Source organism: Gorilla gorilla, chromosome 4 (genome assembly GCF_029281585.2).
Source record: "Gorilla gorilla gorilla isolate KB3781 chromosome 4, NHGRI_mGorGor1-v2.1_pri, whole genome shotgun sequence".
NCBI lineage: Eukaryota > Metazoa > Chordata > Mammalia > Primates > Hominidae > Gorilla > Gorilla gorilla.
Genome location: NC_073228.2, coordinates 33,428,978 through 33,449,680, shown reverse-complemented (window position 1 = coordinate 33,449,680; position 20,703 = coordinate 33,428,978). Strand labels below are relative to the sequence as shown.

General features: G+C 47.6%; 1 protein-coding gene across 6 annotated transcripts in view; it reads right to left on the bottom strand.

Annotated features, from left to right (window-relative positions):
- TEX14 (testis expressed 14, intercellular bridge forming factor) overlaps positions 1 to 20,703 on the bottom strand; it is a 142,594-nt gene that overhangs the window by 44,104 nt on the left and 77,787 nt on the right. For all 6 annotated transcript variants that reach the window (XM_055386735.2, XM_055386733.2, XM_055386734.2 and 3 more), the window contains exons 8-14: positions 19,769 to 19,882; positions 17,902 to 18,025; positions 15,648 to 15,826; positions 9,452 to 9,603; positions 6,886 to 7,076; positions 6,292 to 6,442; positions 2,328 to 3,118 (exon numbers count right to left, since the gene is read on the bottom strand). In XM_055386735.2, coding sequence (XP_055242710.2) covers positions 2,328 to 3,118; positions 6,292 to 6,442; positions 6,886 to 7,076; positions 9,452 to 9,603; positions 15,648 to 15,826; positions 17,902 to 18,025; positions 19,769 to 19,882 — 1,702 coding nt within the window. The remainder of the gene's footprint in view (positions 1 to 2,327; positions 3,119 to 6,291; positions 6,443 to 6,885; positions 7,077 to 9,451; positions 9,604 to 15,647; positions 15,827 to 17,901; positions 18,026 to 19,768; positions 19,883 to 20,703) is intronic.

Below are 20,703 nucleotides of genomic sequence, written 5' to 3'. Positions count from 1 at the left end.
TACAGGTATAAACCACTGCACCTGGCTGTGTCTTCTCTTTATATAAAAACAAATGACAGCTGGGCATGGTGGCTCTTGCCTGTAATCCCACACTTTGGGAGGCCAAGGTGGGTGGATTGCTTGAGCTCAAGAGTTTGAGAGCAGCCTGGGCAACATAGTGAAACCCCATCTCTATGGAAAAAAAAAAAAAGATAAAGAAATAAATACCAGCCGGGCGTGCTGAGACCCCATCTCTACAATTCACAAAATTAGCCAGGTGTGCTGGTACAGCCTGTAGTCCCACCTACTCAGGGGTCTGAGGCGGGAGGATCGCTTGAGTCCAGAAGATTGAGGCTGCAATGAGCCATGACAGTGCCACTTCACTCCAGCAAAAATAAATGCCAATGCTTTTCCAAATGTTCTAAGTGAAGACTGAAGCCTCACTAAGATTTAGTATTGTACAATGAAAGAACAACAAACCAGGAGTCAGGAGACCTGCCCCTAACCAACTTGGCCCTTGGTTGTAGCACAGCAAGTTGAGGGGTGGCAGGGAGAGCTATCTTCCCTGTATAGGCAATAAAAGGGTGATATGGCCAGGCACGGTGGCTCACGCCTGTAATCCTAGCACTTTGGGAGGCTGAGGCAGGTGGATCACCTATGGTCAGGAGTTCAAGACCAGCTGGGCCAACATGGTGAAACCCTGTCTCTACTAAAAATACAAAAAATTAGCCAGGCATGGTGGCACGTGACTGTAGTCCCAGCTACTCGGGAGGCTGAGGCAGGAGAATCGCTTGAATCTGGGAGGCAGAGTTTGCAATGAGCAGAGATCGTGCCACTGTACTCCGGCCTGGGCAACAGAGTGAGACCCTATCTCAAAATAAATAAAATAAAATAAAAAATAAAAAAGAGGATAACTGTTAAGCGGAGAATTTTAAAACAGTAACAAAACCCAGTAAAAGTTGGCCTGCTTTTTATCACCATGGGCCAGCTATTCTAAATAATATCAGTAATAACATCCGCCTTCCAATGAGGCAGACCTCTCCCACCCCACCCGCATCTTGACATCACTGGGCCTCAGGAAGTTTATATCACTGGGCTTGAGCTTCACACTCTGTAAATTGACAGGGCTAATCCATGTCTAAGGGATCTTCCAACTCTAAAATTCTAAAATTCAAGAGGCAGCCAGCTCTCTGAGTGTGAACTTGTTCAAATTCATTAATTCATTCATCCCCTCATTCCTTCACTGACCATTTATTGAGTTCCTTCTATGTACTGGTCACCATGCTAGGTGCTGCGACACAGGAGGAGTCAGATGTCGGCCCTGTACTTAAGGAAACTCACGGAGGAGCCTCTCTGCAAGCTATACCTCCTAGCCAGCTCCCATGGTGTCTGCTCACCTCCTCTGAGGGGTTTTCTTTGATCCACCAGGTCCCTCAGTCCCCAGCTGTTATCTGAGCACTTATGGGCAGAGTTTGTGGCTTATTCATCATCAGAACCCAAAGTCTAGGCCAGGCAAGGTGGCTCATGCCTGTAATCCCAACACTTTGGGAGGCCGAGGTGGGCAGATCACCTGAGGTCAGGAGTTCGAGACCAGCGGTGACCAACATGAAGAAACCCTATCTCTATTAAAAATACAAAATTAGCCAGGCATGGTGGCGCATGACTATAATCCCACCTGCTAGGGAGGCTGAGGCAGGAGAATCACTTGAACCCCACAGGTGGAGGTTGTGGTGAGCCGAGATCGCGCCATTGCACTCCAGCCTGGGCAACAAGAGCGAAACTCTGTCTCAAAAAAAAAAAAAAAAGAAAAAACCCAGAGTCTAGATAGCCTCTGGCTCTATAGCTGTTTGTTGAATGAGTGAATGAATGAATAGCAGCTTAGAATGGAGATTAATACCTATCCAAGATACTTTATTCAATAAGTTGAGCCATGCAAAATTGCCAATACTTGACCATTTTAACTAATAAAACAGCAATTTAATATGGTTCAATTTGATACATACGAATTTACAGAGAAGGACATGGGCTGTGTGTTGGGTCTGAACTGGGAGACAGAGAGTATCTACGTTGGAATTCCACCATAGAGGACTGATTTCCCAAAGCTAAGAGCACCTTGCTATGAGTCAGTTGCATATACATGTCAGTCCCTCCACATAGGTTAGGGGCAACGTCAAACCCAGCCCTGGGGTCCTGCTTAGGATGCCCCTTCCTCCCACTTAGGTTACCTGATGGCTCATCTCTGACTGATCCCCAGTGTTTACTTTGGAGACTTGGGTGAAAGGTTTCCAGCCACAACCATTTCTTTTCCTGGATCTTTTGCCAAAATGTCCCCCTTGAAAGTCTCTTACCATTCTTGGAAATCTTGGTAGGGTTGGGTAGTTGCCACTGGCGTCTGGCTGCTGACCCCCTGAAAGCTGTAGGACAGGAGGAATATAGTTTAAAGATGGAGGGCCCACGGCCAGAGGTAACTTGTAGGCATTTGTAAACTCTCTTGAAGTGGCCCATAAAGACATGCGCTCTTCCTGTTCCTTCTGTTTCATCTCAACTTCATCTAATATCTGCTCGATATTCCTCAGCCTATCATCATTCTCGTGCATTATTGTCTGCATAATCTTTAGATCCAGCACACACTTACTGATGAGATACTCCTCAGTCGTGGACATGTTGTTCAAATTGCTCTTGGCTTCTCTGGTTGACTCAGGAAGGCTGAGTGAACTGAGTGAACCGTTTTGCCAGTCCCAGTCATCAAAAGAGTACTCTGTCTCAGCTTTTGAAGAGCTCTCATCCTCACTGCCAAAACAACACGCCTCTCTCTCCATCTTATCCAGCTCTTCTTCCATGGATTTCAGTTCATCTACCTGGTTAGGTCCGTCTGCCTCCAAAGATGAAGCAGCTCCTGGAGGCTCTTCTATGTCATCTTCCAAAATCAAGCAGCCTGAGTAGATCTCGTTGATTTCAAAACTGCAGAGGCTTGGCTGACCTGTGCTGGGGCTGCTGGCCTCTTCTGCCATAAATGGAGCAGGGCAAGGAGCATCTTGATTCTGAGTCTCCCTGGCCATCAGACATGGATCTGGGGCCTGAGGATCTAGTGTCCCCTCAGTGAATAAAGAGTGAACCCTTGGTGAATGAGGTTGACTGCCTATTGAAAAAAACAGCAAAATGCAACTCATTAAAATGAACATATTTGGCAGCTAAGCAGCCTTGGCTTGTTCAAGAGGCAAAGACTGTCAAAAAAAAAAAAAAAAGTTTTTTATTTTTCCACCCCCTTCCCAGTTGTGGAAGACTACTGGATACACTCACAAAGGGTGAGGGAGTATGTGTCCCCTAGGGGAAAGCTCCTATTTTGACATGGAATGAGGCAGAAATTGTTGTCAGGGCAGGGGTCTAGCCATGGAGGAAATATTCTAAGCTTTATTGTGTGTCCAAACATGCATAACTGTCAGGACATGCAAATTATAGGCCCCTGAATCTTGTTTTCTTTTGTTTTATAGAGATGGGGTCTTGCTATGTTGCCCAGGTTGCTCTCAAACTCCTGGCTTTAAGTGATCCTCCCGTCTCACTCTCCCGAAGTGCTGGGATTACAGGAGTGAGCCACCGTGCCCAGCTCCCCTGAATCTTAAGGACCACGTTCATAGCCTTCTTTTCACACAAAAGAGTTTGACTATTTCTCAGTTAAAGTTATGCTCTTGGTGAGCATCTAGATAAAAGTAGATCACCTAGATAAAAGTAGCCTAGGGCCGGGCGTGGTGGTTCACGCCTATAATCCCAACACTTTGGGAGGCCAGGGCGGGTGGATCACTTGAGGTCAGGAGTTCGAGTGGTCTCGAACCAACATGGTGACCAACATGGTGACCACCATGGCCTGACCAACATGGTGAAACCCCATCTCTACTAAATACGAAAAATTAGCCAGGCATGGTGGTGCATGCCTGTAGTCTCAGCTACTTGGGAGGCTGAGGCAGGAGAATCGCTTGAACCTGGGAGACAGAGGTTGCAGTAAACCGAGATTGCGCCATTGCACTCCAGTCTGGGCAAAAAGAGTGAAACTGTCTCAAAAAAAAAAAAAAAAGTAGCCTAGATACCACCCAAGGAGCCATTACATTATGGGAGTAATGAAAAAACTAAAAAAATTATGCTAGGATTGACCACCCACCACCCCTGGTTTACAGGTGTACAGTTTACAGAGAATGGGACGAAGCTGTCAAAGTAATGAGGTTACAGGGCCACTCTGGAGGCCTCCAGCACTGCTGAAGGAGAGTCAGAGTGAATGGTCGTTTGGCTGGAATTGGAAGGCATGGGTTCCAGTTCTATAACAAGTTCTCTGTGATCCTGAGCAGGTTACAACCTCTCTGAACCTTAGTTTTCTCATCTGTAATATGAAGGCATTAAGCCTGATGACTGCAAGGTCCTTTCCAGTTCTAAATTCTAAGGTTTTCAAATGTACTAAAATGTAGTAAAACTGGTTGGGCATATACCTGTAATCCAAGTGCTTTGGGAGGCTAAAGTGGGAGGACTGCTTGAGGCCAGGAGTTCAAGACCAACCTGGGCAACATAATGAGACCTCATCTCTAAAAAAAAAAAACTTTTTTAGGCCAGGTGTGGTGGCTCATGCCTGCAATCCCAGCACTTTGGGAGGACCAGGTGGGAGGATTGCTTGAGTTCAGGAGTTCAAGACCAGCCTGGGCAACATCGTGAGACCTTGTCTCTACTAAAAATTTAAAAAGTAAGGCTGGGCGCAGTGGCTCACACCTGTAATCCCAGCACTTTGGGAGGCCGAGGCGGGTGGATCACGAGGTCAGGAAATCGAGACCATCCTGGCCAACATGGTGAAACCCCGTCTCTACTAAAACTACAAAAAATTAGCTGGGCATGGTTGTGCGTGCCTGTAATCCCAGCTACTTGGGAGGCTGAGGCAGGAGAATTGCTTAAACCAGGGAGGCGGAGGTTGCAATGAGCCGAGATCGCGCCACTGCACTCCAGCCTGGCAACAGAGCGAGACTCCATCTCAACAACAACAAAAAAAAATTAAAAGAATTAGCTAGGTGTGGTAGTACACACCTGTAGTCCCAGCTACTTCGGAGGCCAAGGCAGGAGGATTACTTGAGCCTGGGAGATTGAGGCTGCAGTGAGCTATGATTGCACCACTGCACTCCAGCCTCAGAAACAGAGTAAAACCATGTCTCACAAAAAAAAAAAAAAAAAAAGAAAAAAAAAAACTTAAAAAAAAATTAGCAGGATATGGTGGCATGTACCTATAGTCCCGTGTACTCGAGAGGCTTGAGCCCAGGAATTGGAGGCTGCAGTAAGGTATAATTGTGCCTCATACTCCAGTCTGGGCAACAGAGTAAGATCCTGTCTCTTAAAAAAAAAATGGTAATTTTCTTCTTTAAACTATTCCATATTCTCCATAATGAGTGTTTTTATTTGTGAAACAATTAGATAAATTCTTAAGAGTAATCATGCTAGAAATAAACTCAATTATTATGACTTAGTTCTAGATCCACGCTAGGTATATATATGGAGCCCCAAAAGTTTACCTTAATAATTTTAAGGATCTTGATTTTTTTCCTAAGGCATTCATCTTTTCCCAGTATAAGTTTTAACTACAGTGGCCAGGCACAGTGGCTCATGCCTGTAATCCTAGCACTTTGGGAGGCCAAGACAAGCAGATCACTTGAGGCCAGGAGTTCAAGACCAGCCTGGCCAATATGGCAAAACCCCGTCCCTACTAAAAATACAAAAATTAGGCCAGGCGCAGTGGCTCACATCTGTAATCCTAGCACTTTGGGAGGCCGAGGCAGGCAGATCACCTGAGGTCAGGAGTTCGAGACCAGCCTGGCCAACATGGAGAAACCCCGTCTCTACTAAAAATACAAAATTTAGCCGGGCATGGTGGTGTGCACCTGTCATCCCAGCTACTCAGGAGGCTGAGGCAGGAGAATTGCTTGAACCCGGGAGGCGGAGGTTGCAATGAGCCGAGACCCCACCATTGCACTCCAGCCTGGGCAACAGAGCAAGATTCCGTCTCAAAAAAAAAAAAAAAAAAAAAAATTAGCCCAGCATGGTGGCACATGCCTGTAATCCCAGCTACTCAGGAGGCTGAGGCATGAGAATCACTTGAACCCAGGAAGTGGAGGTTGCAGTGAGCTGAGATCATGCCACTGTACTCCAGTCTGGGCAATAGAGCTAGACTTTATCTCACAAAACAAACAAGTTACATCTACAGTTTAGAGGAGTCAATTAGTTGCAGCTCATGTGACTCTCAGAACACATTTGTGTCAAAGTAACACAACCTGTGAATTAAGGCCATACCCATTTCCTTTAGCTCTATGATTTCCATGTCAGGGGTCTCTCTGGGGTGTTCTGAAGTCAGTCCTAGATAGACATTGACATCGGGATGGAGTCCGTATCTCTGCACTCTGGGGCTCTCGGTTGGTTGAGTTCTCTGGGCTCCAGTAAAATCCTGTAACACAGGAAATATTGTCAAGGACATAGTCTCAGTCATCCTGAATGTCACTGGTGCTTTAGAAACCATCTAAGTATCTGATAAACTCCCTCTTATTCCTGTTGGGTAGACTGACTTTAGTCCTAATTAACTAGTTTATTGTTATTGCCAATACCTTAAAAGCAATAATAATAGCTACCATTCACTGAATCTCCACTAAGTGCCTACAACGTGCCCCTACTATGCATATGTGTTGAATCTCCCTAGCTCCCCTCCTCAATTCCATGCTGCTTTCACCAAGTTAAGCAGTTAGGCTATTCTCAAGAACACAGAAATGGTGTAATAAAATGAGGATTTCCAAAATTTCTTACAACTTGGTCTCTAGCTTCATCTTGTCTCTAACTCCCTACTCTCCTGAGTTAGGTAAGCAGAAATAAACTCCCAACAACTTCAGGGCTTGCCTTTAAGTCATTCTTCAGAATATACCGGATATCTTGAAGGTTCATAGTTCGGTCTTTCTGCTTGACGTGGATGCCTGACTTAACAATATCATAGTAAGGTTTCGGAAGCCTGACATCAGCTTCTAAATAATTCCCCGAGACTACGGCTTTTTTAACAACTGAGCCATCTAAGCCATTCCAGGGTATGTCATCTGTAAGGAAAAAGTCATACAAAGGAGTAAATTAGGAAACCAGAGAGTGGAGTGGGGGGAAAAGAAATCAGATGAAGCTGGGTAACCTTAGGCAAGTCACTTAACTTCTTTATTTTTTTTTCTAATCCACTGTACTTTAGAAACAATTCATTTCCTTATATATTAATTTCTCTCTGTAGAAAAACTACCCAGAGGTGTCGGGCGTGGTGGCTTACACCTGTAATCTCAGCACTTTGGGAGGCCGAGGCAGGTGGATCACAAGGTCAAGAGATCGAGACCGTCCTGGCCAACATGGTGAAATCCCCTCTCTACTAAAAATACAAAAATTAGCCAGGCGTGGTGGCGCACACCTGCAATCCCAGCCACTCAGGAGGCTAAGGCAGGAGAATCGCTTGAACCCGGGAGGCAGAGGTTGTAGTGAGCTGAGATTGCGCCACTGCACTCCAGCCTAGCAACAAAAACAGAAAACAAAAAAACAAAAAAAACTACCTGGAAGGCCAATTCATAAGTGAGAAGCCACTTTACCCATTTACCAGGGAGATCACCGCCACAGAGATAGGAAACAATAGTGTCAGCAACATGTACACATGGGCTCCCCGCTGGCAGGGGAGCCCAATATTCATCTCATGTATATTGTCATTTTGCCTCTGGGACTGCAAACACCATAAAAAAGCAGCCCTTGGCCGGGCGTGGTGGCTCATGCCTGTAATCCTAGCACTTTGGGAGGCCGAGGCGGGTGGATCACCTGAGGTCACAGGTTGAAACCAGCCTGGCCAACACAGTGAAATCCCATCTCTACTAAAAATACAAAAATTAGCTGGGTGTGGTGGCAAGCACATGTAATCTCAGCTACTCTGGGAGGCCGAGGCAGGAGAATCACTTGAACCCAGGAGGTGGAGGTTGCAGTGAGCCGAGATCGCGCCACTGCACTCCAGCCTGGGCAACAGAGTAAGACTCCATCTTAAAAAAAAAAAAAAAAAAAAAAAAAAAGCCTTGCACGTTGGCTCACGCCTGTAATCCCAGCACTTTAGGAGGCTGAGGTGGACGGATCACGAGGTCAGGAGATCCAGACCATCCTGGCTAACACGGTGAAACCCCATCTGTACTAAAAATAGAAAAAATTAGCCGGGCATGGTGGCACGCGCCTGTAGTCCCAGTTACTTGGGAGGCTGAGGCAGGAGAATCGCTTGAACCCGGCAGGCAGAAGTTGCAGTGAGCCAAGATCCCGCCACTGCACTTCAGCCTGGGCAACAGAGTGAGACTCTGTCCAAAAAAAAAAGCAGCCCTTAATGTGATTTTACTCTGTGTGTGTGTGTGTGTGTGTGTGTGTGTGTGTGTGTATGTCTTTCTCTTGAAGGATTCCGTCCATCTTCAGATATGTGACTACTTTCTCCACATCAGAGCAGTGGATTTGGAAGTACATCCATTTCTTTCAAGTGACACTGTTTATACATCTAATGGACACAGGGTGTGTTTCATAGTTTACTTCTCAGAGGCTAGTCTTTCCCCCTAATTTACAAGTTCTCAAGGGATACCACACATAGATCATAAGTACTGATACCAATATTCAGGTTAAAAAGTTTGCTTCGGCCGGGCGTGGTGGCTCACACCTGTAATCCCAGCACTTCGGGAGGCCGAGGTGGGTGGATCACAAGGTCAAGCGATCAAGACCAGCCTGGCCAATATGGTGAAACCCCGTCTCTACTAAAAATACAAAAATTAGTTGGGCGTGGTGGTGTGCACCTGTAGTCCCAGCTACTCGGGAGGCTGAGGCAGAAGAATCGCTTGGACCCGGGAGGCAGAGATTGCAGTAAACCGAGATCGAGCCACTGCACTCCAGCCTGGGTGTCAGAGCAAGACTCTGTCTCAAAAAAATAAAAAATAAAAATAGAAAAAATTTTTTTAGTTTGGATTAAATGCATCATCACTGACAAGCAGATGGATGGGCTTTGCTGAGTCTTTTTTTTTTTTCTTTTGAGACAGAGTCTCACTCTGTCACCCAGGCTGGAGTGCAGTGGTGCTAGCTCAGCTCACTGCAACCTCTGCCTCCCAGGTTCAAGTGATTCTCCTGCCTCAGCCTCCCAAGTAGCTGGGACTACAGGCATGTGCCACCACGCCCAGCTAATTTTTGTATTTTTAGTAGAGACAGGGTTTCACCATTTTGGCCAGGCTCGTCTTGAACTCCTGACTTCAGGTGATCCACCCGCCTCAGCCTCCCAAAGTGCTGGGATTACAGTCGTGAGCCACTGCTCCCAGCCAAGAAGTCTCTTTTTAATAAGTCTTCTATTTTCATAAAAGTCAGTAACTCCTGTTGGGGGAGAAAAATGCAACCTAAGAATAGGGACTTTGGTCAACCATTAATGATCTTGATCTACCTGTTAAAATCTCCTGCATGATCATAGAAAAGCTGTAGATGTCTGATTTCACTGTGGCTGCCTTCTGTAAGATCACTTCTGGTGCGGCCCAGTTGTATAGCTGCGTAGGAAGGGGCACTCGAGTCAGGTCCCTCTGTACACCTCTGTCCTCACTACGGAAGGAAACTCACAAGTCAGGGCTCATGCCTTAAAGGGTCTTTTATTCATTCATTCATTCATTCATTCATTCTTTCATTCATTCAGAGTCTTGCCCTGTCACCCAGGCTGGAAAGCAGCAGCGTGATCTCAGCTCACTGCAACCTCTGCCACCTCCCGGGTTCAAGCGATTCTCCTGCCTCAGCCTCCCAAGTAACTAGGATTACAGGTGTGTGTCACCAGGCCCGGCTAATTTTTGTATTTTAGTAGAGACGAGGTTTCGCCATGTTGGCCAGGCTCGTGGGTCTCTTAATCAACATACTACATTTGTGAAAACTTTGCCTCTGAAGGCTGACAACCTCTTTGAGTTCCTGGAAACCTAGCTAGACAATGAGCTAGTCCACACTGCTTCAGAGCTGTTCCAATACCTGCAATTCCTTACTATTCCACCCGGGCCCTCTCCACCACTTCATCTGGCAACTCTACTGCTCACCCACTCCACTCAAGTCACAGGGGCCTTCTTTCAGTTCCTCCAACATACCTCATGTTCTTCAAGTCTTTGCACTGGCAGCTTCTGCCAGGCATGCCCTGCCCACAGATCCTAGAATGACTAGCTACTTTTTGTGACTGAGATATTTGTCTGAAAGTCACTTCCTCAAGGAGGCCCTCCCTGACTGCCTAATCTAAAGTAGTCCTGTTTTATTGGTTTCAGAGCACTTATTATCTGAATTTGTGTTCATTTAGTTTATCTGTCTCCCCTCCATTCTAGAGAGTCAGCTCCATGAGAGTAGGCAACTCATCTGCTTTTATATCACTGTACTTCTGGGCTTACACCAGGGCCTTGATGCTTGCTGTTGAATAAATGAACGTAAACTATTTCAAGAGCCCTCTCAACCCCCATCTGCTTTATCAAAGCCATCTGGGACTTCCCCAACTCCTCATGATTATTTCTTTTCTGAACTCCTGCCCTTTTGGGAATGTGTCCTCTCAGTTTAGCACTCAAGGGTTCACTCATATGCTTAAATAACTCTTCCCAACCAGACTCCTTAAGAGCTAAGTCAGAGCATCCTAAATGTCTTCTGGCCCAGCAAGAGTCCTCAGGGTAAACTCAGCACTGACTTGTGCCCACAGCTGTCATGACAATCAAATGAGATCATGGATGTAGAAACACTCGGTGAGCCATAAAGCGCTCTTTCATGTAAAGAATTAGTATGAATATTATGGGAGGCATTCAGTCAAGACTTAATGACTGGCAGTTGATAATTAAGAATTAAGTTTTTAAAAAGCAAGTGACAGCAAGTTTTTGTTGGTCTGGAAAAAGGATAGATTTTAGATGATGAGATGGGCTTCTCAGACTTTGAGCAAACTTCCCTAAATAAAGTTTCTTCCAGCAAATCTTTGGATAGAGGGCAGTGAGTTCATGAAGTCATGAAGGTGAAAAAGCTAGTATTGACTTTAGTTATATTGCTGAAAAGTCACCTATGGCCTAGTATAGTGTGAACAGTGTGGATATGCATACAAATTTAATACATAATTATATATTGAACCCGGGAGGCAGAGGTTGCAGTGCGCCAAGACTGAGCCACTGCACTCCAGCCTGGGTAACAGAGCGAGACTCCATCTTAAAAAAAAAAAAAAGGGCCAGGAGCAGTGGCTCATGCCTGTAATCCCAGCACTTTAGGAGGCCAAGGCAGGTGGATCACTTGAGGTCAGGAATTCAAGACCAGCCTGGCCAACATGGTGAAACCCCATCTCTACTAAAAACACAAAAATTAGCTGGGCATGGTGGCACGTGCCTGTAATCCCAGCTACTCAGGAGGCTGAGGCAGAATTGCTTGAATCCGGGAGGCAGAGGTTGCTGTGAGCCGAGATCGCACCACTGCATTCCAGACTGGGCTACAGAGCAAGACTCTGTCTCAAAAAAAAAAAAAAAGGAAGGAGCTGAAGGGTAGGAGAAACTGCTGTATCACTTTTATACCAAGAGATGGAATGCTATCCTTGACAATGACATTCAACAAACTGATATGCCCTAGTAGAGTGTTACCAAAAATAAATGTGGGATTGAAGGCTATTTTGGGTTGGTGAATAATCAACTCATGTTACCAGCTTTCAAAGAAGGGTATGTTGTTACACCTGCAACGGCTTGCTGACTAACATTTCTGACACTTCTACCTGAAGTTCCATCCTGAGGTCATTCCTAGACATTCACAGACCCTTGGTTACCTCCTACCCCCTCACTTGGCCAGTTGCTGACCCCAGCAACTCCATGCATTTCACTGTATCCCCTCCCATTTTGGCTTCATGGTCACCACTAGGCCCTGTCTCATGGTCTCATGGCTGGTGTTCCTGTCAACCTCCAATCCATCCTGCCCCTGTATCCTGGAGACATCCTCTACTATCTGGTTTAGCCCCATCTGTGTCTCTAACCAATCAATTGGGTAACTTCACACCATTGCTTCACCCCTGGGTGCCTCAGTTTCCTCAACTATATAAGGACAGCATTGGGCTGGGCCATCTCCAAAGCTCCATTTCGGGCTAGGATTCACATTTCTATTGGTGAGCAAAAGGAGAAGAAACTGCGGTACCTCTCTCTCAACAGCAGATGGCGATCCATCACTGACAAAAGTGCACACCCTTTAGCTTCCACTGCTCCTGAACACATTGCCAGAGAGGTCAACCCTGCTCTGAACCATTTTAAGTTTTCCTTCAATTAGATCATCCAATCACTTAAGAAACATTTACCGGCCAGCCGTAGTGGCTCATGCCTGTAATCCCAGTACTTTGGGAGGCCGAGGCAGGAGGACTGCCTGAGCCCAGGAGATTGAGATTGTAGTGAGCCACTGTACTATGGCCTGGGCAAAAGAGAGAGATCCTGTGTCCTCCACCCACAGAAAAGAAGGCTGGGTGTGGTGGCTCACACTTGTAATCCAAGCACTTTGGGACGCCAGGTCGGGCAGATCGCATGAGTCCAGGAGTTCAAGTCCAGCCTGGGCAACATGGCGTGACCTTATCTCTATAAAAAATACAAAAATTGGCTGGGCGCAGTGGCTCACGCCTGTATTCCCAGCACTTTGGGAGGCTGAGGCGGGTGGATCACAAGGTCAGGAGTTCAAGACCATCCTGGCCAACATGGTGAAACCCCATCTCTACTAAAAATACAAAAAATTAGCCGGGTATGGTGGCGGGTGCCTGTAGTCCTGGCTACTTGGGAGGCTGAGGCAGGAGAATGGCAAGAACCCAGGAGGCGGAGCTTGTAGTGAGCCGAGATCGTGCCACTGCACTCCAGCCTGGGCAACAGAGCGAGACTCCATCTCAAAAAAAAAAAAAAAAAAATTAGCTGGATGTGGTGGCATGTGCCTGTAGTCCCAGCTACTCAGGAAGCTGAGGTAGGAAGATCGCTTGACACTGGGAGGTTGCAGTGAGCCGAGATCGTGCCACTGCACTCCAGCCTGGGCGATAGAGCAAGATCTTGTCTCAAAAAAATAAAAAATATTTACTGAGCACTTACCATAAGTGGCAGGCCCAGAGCTGGTGATGAACTCCCCATCTGGTGGCGCAGACACACTTGTATAAAAATGACTGTGGTACATTTGCGTGACGCATGTGAGAAGAGGAATATGCAAAGTGCCTCAGGGTATGAGAGCATCAGTATAGACTTCACAGAGAGTGTTGGGAGACTGTGTCTGAAGTGACTTTAAAAGGCTAAATTGGTGTGTGCCAAGTATTCCAGATGCAGAGAGCAGTGTAGTAAAAGTGCCTTCAAATGGTCAGGAGGGAGCAGGGCAGTTAGGAGATTGACACTACAAGTGGAGCCTCACTTGGGGAGGTTTCTGCTCCCTGAAAAGGGGTCTGGACTTAATCTTGCAGGCAATAAGGAGACCCTGAAAGCTTTTAACTCAGATTAAAAATGGACCAGATGTGAAACTGAGCAGTTCAACTAGTGACAGTTATCTGGCCTCTGCCTGTTCCCATCTAGAAAAGTGCCATGGCTCCAGTCATACCCTAACGGCTCCCCTGCTTTTTTTCTTGAGACGGAGTCTCGCTCTGTCGCCCAGGCTGGAGTGCAGTGGCGTGATCTTGGCTCACTGCAAGCTCCACCTCCCAGGTTCACGCCATTCTCCTGCCTCAGCCTCCCGAGTAGCCGGGACTACAGGCGCCTGCCACCACGCCCGGCTAATTTTTTGTATTTTTAGTAGAGACGGGGTTTCACCGTGTTAGCCAGGATGGTCTCGATTTCCTGACCTCATGATCCACCAGTCTCGGCCTCCCAAAGTGCTGGGATTACAGGCATGCGCCACCACGCCTGGCTAATTTTGTATTTTTAGTAGAGATGGGGTTTCTCCATGTTGGTCAGGCTGGTCTCGAACTCCCAACCTTAGGTGATCCGCATGCCTCAGCTTCCTAAAGTGCTGGAATTATAGGCATGAGCCACCATGCCCGGCCTAGAGGAAGGATCTTAACCTACAAATCATCCATGACCCTATACTGTTCAAAAATGCCTATCCTAAGAACACAGCATCCCAGTGTTCTTAAGACAAAATTCAGACTCCTCACCAGGGCCCACAAGGCCAAGCACAACCTGACCTCTGCCTCCTCTCCATGCAGAGGGACAAAAGGAACTCCAGGTCTGGGGAAGTGAGAGCCTTTTTATTTCATTTGTTCAAAAAACATATGCTGAGTGCACATACGCAAAGGCCTGTTCTGGGCATTTGAGATATAGCAGTAAATAAAACAGAAATCCCTGCCTCATGTAGCTTTTCATCTTTGAGAGAAGTTACAGAGTATGTGACAAACAAAGATCTGGTGAGAGACCAGAAACAAAGCATCAGTGATGGGTAGGTGGCAGACAAGGGTAAGAGGAAGTAGGTGGGTCTAGGCAAGGGGTCTGCCCAGTCGCTGAGGCCTCACAGAAGAGCAGAACCAATACTGGCCCAAAGGCTCAGAGCTGTGGATGGCAGTCAGGAAGCGCAGGGGAGAGCCTCTGCCTCTCAAAGCTTGGGGGCTCTCAGGAAGACTTTGACTCTTGCCAACAGGAAACAAAGCCCACTTACCAACTCCTGAATTTTGACTGCCTCTCTCACTGTGCTGAGCCCCTTGAGGGCAGAGAATGCCCTCCATATCTATCCAGGCCAGTGCCTGGCCCAGATGTAGGAGGTGTGACAGACCATTAGGCTCATCAGCACCCATCACCTTCTCTCCTTCCAGGATGCACAGGTAAGGCACAGCTCAGCTTCCCTCCAGTAGAAGGTAACTGGGCTCTGGCCACTGCAATGTGGGAGGCAGTAACACACCCATTTCAGACTGGCCCCAAACCCCACTGTGTCCCCTCCATGTTCTTTCTTGCTTGCTGACTGGTAGTGCAAAGAATGCAGTGGGGGATCAAGGCCTGAAAGGTGGTGAAGCTACAGATTGGAGTGACAGGGAACACTGTCCCTGCCTCCAACACAGACTGGATTGCAATGTGAGTGAGAAATACACCTTGTTGTGTTAAAAGCTGCTCAAAGGGCCAGGCGCAGTGGATCACACCTGTAATCCTAGCACTTTGGGAGGCTGAAGTGGGCGGATCACCTGAGGTCGGGAGTTTGAGACCAGCCTGGCCAACATGGTGAAACTGCATCTCTACTAAAAACACAAAAATTAGCCAGGCGTGGTGGTGAGCACCTGTAATCCCAGCTACTCAGGAGGCTGAGGCAAGAGAATCGCTTGAACCCAGGAGGCGGAGGTTGCAGTGAGCCGAGATTGTGCCACTGCATTCCAGCCTGGGCAAGAGGGCAAGACTCCGTCAAAAAAAAAAAAGCCGCTGAAAATTTTGGAGTGGATAATTATAGCATTTATGCACATTGGCTAATACGAGCTCTTACTTGTTAAATGTTTATTAAAATGTCTCCAAATTCCTCTAGCCTTGGCAGACAGGGTAAGGCATTTGGGACAGGTTCAGCAACTGATGAACAGGTTCATCTCACCAATGAGGAGTCCCACCCAGATCAGATTCTGTCTCTATAGGAAGGGTCCCCAAGGGAGATCAACTTCAGGAGAAAGTCCCACTCCATGTTATGCCCACCTTTCCAACATGTACTCCAGGTTGGTCAGCCTCGCTTCACCTGGGGAGATGATATGGACAGCATAGGAGCTGAGGGAGCGGTGGATAAACCCCTGGAAATGCAGGTATCTCAGGGCATCAGATATCTGGAGCAGCAGGTGCACAATCACCTCCATGTGCAGCACTGGGAACTGGGACCGCTGCAAGCAAGAGATAAAATGCCGAGAAAAAAAAAAGGACTGGGGCCCTGACACTGTAGAGCATTTTGTGATTTCCAGTCTTTCCATATGATCCTCATGGTTAACAAGGATCCCCATTTTACAGATGGAGAACCTGAAGCTCAGTGAGGCTAAGTGAATGGCCTGACGTCCCAATGACTCAGGCCCCCTGGATCCAAACCTGGATTCCTTTCCCTCAGCTGAGCTGCTTCATTCCACAAAAAATGAAAAGAAAGTTCTCAAAGTCTGGTATGTGCATCCAGGATTGGCCTGGGGAAAACTGACAGGGGAGGTCCCCCCATACCACCAGTAAACCTGCCCTGTCGCCTCCCTGTCCAAGCCCAAGCTACTGGGGAGAACCTGGAAGCTCAAAGGACCCTGCAGAATGCAGATAACCAATTCAGTCCTACCCCAGTCAGATGAGACAGAAAGTGCCTCCTAAGGGGACAGAAATTCACTCACATCAATGCACCTGGCTGACTAAAGTCTTAATGGGTCTCTCCCCCAGAGAAATGGTCTTTAAGGTAATACCCTCACTCAAGGGGGAAAAACAGAAAAAAACAGAATAGGAGGTCCTCAGGCAGAAGGAATGGCAAGCCATTTGGGGGAAGAGCCCTTCTTGGGGTCTCCTTACTTCTATCCAGAGTATTTAGAACAAAGTCATGGAGGAAAAAAACCTAAATACTCCAAGAGCTCTCTAAACCTACATCTCAGGCCAAAGCACCCTTTCCAGGGACTCTATACAAGCCAGGAAAGATGTCTCCCAACCCCAAGGAAATTTGAGAGGTGAGAGGGGAGTGATACAGGCCTCTATAGAAAAAACTGGGAGAGAGCACAAATGAAAATGTAGGAAAATAAAGCCAGTGGCTCCTGGATTATAGTTAGTCAAAGGTGTCTGTGTTTTCTGGGTCCATTGCGCTCTTAGATGTCTGATCAAGAAGCAGGACTAGGCTGGCTGCAGTGGCTCGTACCTATAATCCCAACAGTTTGGGAAGCTAAGGCAGGAGGATCACTTGAAGCCAGGAGTTCAAGACCAGCCTGGGCAACATAGTGGGACCATGATTCTATTAAAATTTTAAAAATTAGCTGGGTGGGGGCTGGGTGCAGTGGCTCAAGCCTGAAATCCCAGCACTTTAGGAGGCTGAGACAGGTGAATCGCCTGAGGTCAGGAGTTCGAGATGATCCTGGCCAACATGGTGAAACTCCGTCTCTACTAAAAATACAAAAATTAGCTGGGTGTGGTGGGGGGTGCCTGTAATCCCAGCTACTTGGGAGGCTGAGGCATGAGCATCGTTTGAACCAGGGAGGCAGAAGTTGCAGTGAGCAGAGATCGTGCCACTGTACTCCAGCCTGGGTGACAGAAGGAGACTCTGTCTCAAAAAAAAAAAAAAAAAATTAGCTGGGCATGGTGGCATGCACCTGTAGTCCCAGCTACATTGGAGGCTGATGTAGGAGGATCGAGCCCAGGAGTTGGAGGTTACAGTGAGCTATGATCTCACTACTGTACTCCAGCCTGGGCAATAGAGCAAGACCCTGTCTCAAAAAAAGCAGGACAGGCCGGGTGCAGTGGCTCACGCCTGCAATCCCAGCACTCTGGGAGGCCAAGGTGGGTGGATCATCTGAGGTCAGGAGTTTGAGAACAGCCTGGCCAACACGGTGAAACCTCATCTCTACTAAAAATACAAAAATTAGCCAGGCATAGTGGCAGGCGCCTGTAGTTCCAGCTACTCAGGAGGCTGAGGCAGGAGAATCACTTGAATCCAGGAGGTAGAGGTGGCAGTGAGCCAAGATCGCACCACTGCACTCCAGCCTAGGCAACAGAGGGACTCTGTCTCAAAAAAAAAAAAAGCAGAACTGACAATAATAAAACCGTACTAATTCTGACCATGTGCTTATCAGCCTTAAATAGCATGTTATACAGCCCCTATAAAGCAAAAGAATAAAGATATTTATCTTCCATGCATGCAGAAATGGGATCACCACAGCTGGGGCAAGAGGGTGAGGAGGGAAGAAACTGGGAGGTCAGCAATGGAAAATCCACGGAAACAGCAGTTTACTCGTTCATGAAGGACACTGAACAATGTGCCGATAGTGATGCGCTCGTACACAAGGCGGGTTTTCTCTAGGTCCTGGGAGAGACACACAGCCATCAACTGTAGCAAGTAGGGGTGCCGCAGCTTGCTGCAAAAGAAAAGAAGCTTCAGATAAGGCAGGTGAGAGGAGGATATGATGAAAAAATGAGCGTAGGCCTTTTGAACACATTCTAAACAAATACCATTTGTATACGATGTTTTCTTTTCTTTTTTTTTGACACAGAGTCTCACTGTATTGCCCAGTCTGGAGTGCAGTGGGGTGATCTCTCGGCTGGCTCACTGCAACCTCCGCCTCCTGGGTTGAAGCGATTCTACTGCCTCAGCCTTCCAAGTAGCTGGGATTATGGATGCCCACCACCACTTGCAGCTAATTTTTGTATTTCTAGTAGAGATGGGGTTTCACCATGTTGGCCAGGCTGGTCTTGAATTCCTGACCTCAGGTGATCCACCCGCCTTGGCTTCCCAAAGTGCTGGGATTACAGGCGTGAGCCATTGGGCCTGGCCTTTTGTATACAATGTTTTCTAAGAAAACAGGATGAGGTGTTGGTGAGGGTTTCTGTTGGAATCTGTGGCCCTAACTGATGAGACCTTGAGAGCTTAGAGCCATCAATGACAACAATGACAATGTGGCCAAGAGCTCCTGTATTCTTTGCATACATCGTCTCAGATCCTAACAACCACCTGCAAGAAATGTATCATTATACTCATTTTATAGATGAGGAGAGGAGACCAACATCAAGGAAATGTCAGGGCCTGGTGCAGTGGCTCACGTCTGTAATCCCAGCACTTTGGGAGGCCAAGGTGGGCAGATCACTTGAAATCAGGAGTTTGAGGCCAGCCTGGCCAAGATGATGAAACCCTGTCTCTACTGAAAATACAAAAGTTAGCCAGGTGTAGTGGCGCACGCCAGTAGTCCCAGCTACTCAGGAGGCTGAGGCCTGGGAATCGCTTGAGCCCAGGAGGTGGAGGTTGCAGTGAGCCTAGATGGTGCCACTGCACTCCAGCCTGGGCAACAGAGCGAGACTCAATCCTACCCTCCCCGCAAAAAAAAAGAGGAAGAAATATGTCAGGAATTCACCTAAGGTTGCATGCCCAACTCAGTCTCATGTCAAAGTCTATGTTGCCCAGGCTCCTTCTTTCAGCTTCCTTTGGTCCCTTCAAGCCGACTTCCACAAAAAGAAGAATGTGGCCTCTCTACATGCCTCCTGCAGAAGTTGAGGAGACTTCTTAGGAGAGAGCTCGATGAGCCTGGGTCCACTGAATGAATGAATCAAGAACCTGTCCTAGCAAGAGCAGAAGGACCTAACTCTGGGTCCGCTGAATGAATCAAGAGCCTGTCCTAGCAAGAGCAGAAGGACTTAACTCTGGAGCCATAGGAACCCTAAGGTCTGGAGATCCATGAGCCTGTCCTCAATGGCACAGACATGTCCTCAGACATCTGGATCTTAAGCAAGCCATGCTCTATGAAAACAGGATAGCCACATGCTGTCCTGATGGGCACAGGGCCCAAAGTGGGTGGACTCAGGGATTGTAGCATGAGAATCAGAAGGGCCTGCATGGAGGCTGCAGCATTCAGAGACATGGGTTACAGGGCAGCTGACAGCTGACAGAGCCCCTCACCACCACTGTCCCCACTGCTCAGGCTACTCGTTAACTTCTCTTCCTCTTTCCTGGCAGCCCTTCGAAGTCAAGTCAATCAATTTCAACAGTCAGGAAATGCTGAGACTGAGAGCAGCTGGAGCTCCCTATCCCAGGCACAGAGCTGAATAGCCCAGAACCTGAGTCTGTAGAGAGACCTGGACCTATAAGGGGCCTTGGGCTTCCTTCTCACCTGCTGTGTTCCTGCTCGGCAATTAACAAGTCGGCCAGCCGCAGCTTGCTGCAGTGTGGGTGGGTGGGGAGATTCAGCTCTTTCACTGTGACCCTGCTCCCATTCCACACTAGGCTACAAGGACAGGAAAGAGTTTCAGCAGAAAGGAGTGAGCAGCCACTTACTCCTTCAATGAATAAGCTTTCCTAAGCAAGGACCAGAGAAGTGGTCTCCACACAGAACCTGCAATGCCCACTGGGCACTACTGGGTCCTCTCTCCCACTACCCACCCCCAGGTACTAAAGCACCCTGGAGAACTTAGGTATAGGTGGTGGGAAGTCACTGAATGCAAGGGAGAGAGTGACTTGATCAGGTTTGTATTCAAAAACACAATGGTACCGGCAATGTGGGGAATGGGTAGGGGAGGGGTGGTCCAGAGAATGGGAAGCCAGTTAGGAGACCACCCCAGGTGAGGGATGGTGAAGACTTGGGCAAAGGCAGCAGCAATAAAACAGCTTCTATAGGGGCCTCATTACCCTTGACCTGTATCAGAGGCAAGATAGTCACTACCAAGCTGCCTCTAATTCTTTAGAGAGCAGAGACATTAAAGTATTGTAATGAGTAATCTTTCAGAGCAGTGGTTCTCCCCCAGAAACCTATGGCAATGTCTGTAAGACAGTTTGGTTGTCACAGCTGTGGGGGCTGTAAGGGACTGCAACTGGCACTAGTGGGTAGAGACCAGGGACTTCTAAACATTCTACAATGCACAGGACTACTCCCAACAACAAAGGATCATCTGGCCAAAAATGGTAATAGTGTCCTGGCTGAGAAACCCTGATTTAGACAGATGTTCTTAGGTGTTCCCTGTGTTTGAGTAGAAACTCCCCACACATAAGGAAGTCACATGCAGCCCACTCTTCCCTTGAAACTGAATCAGACCTCAAACTGGCCAGCCC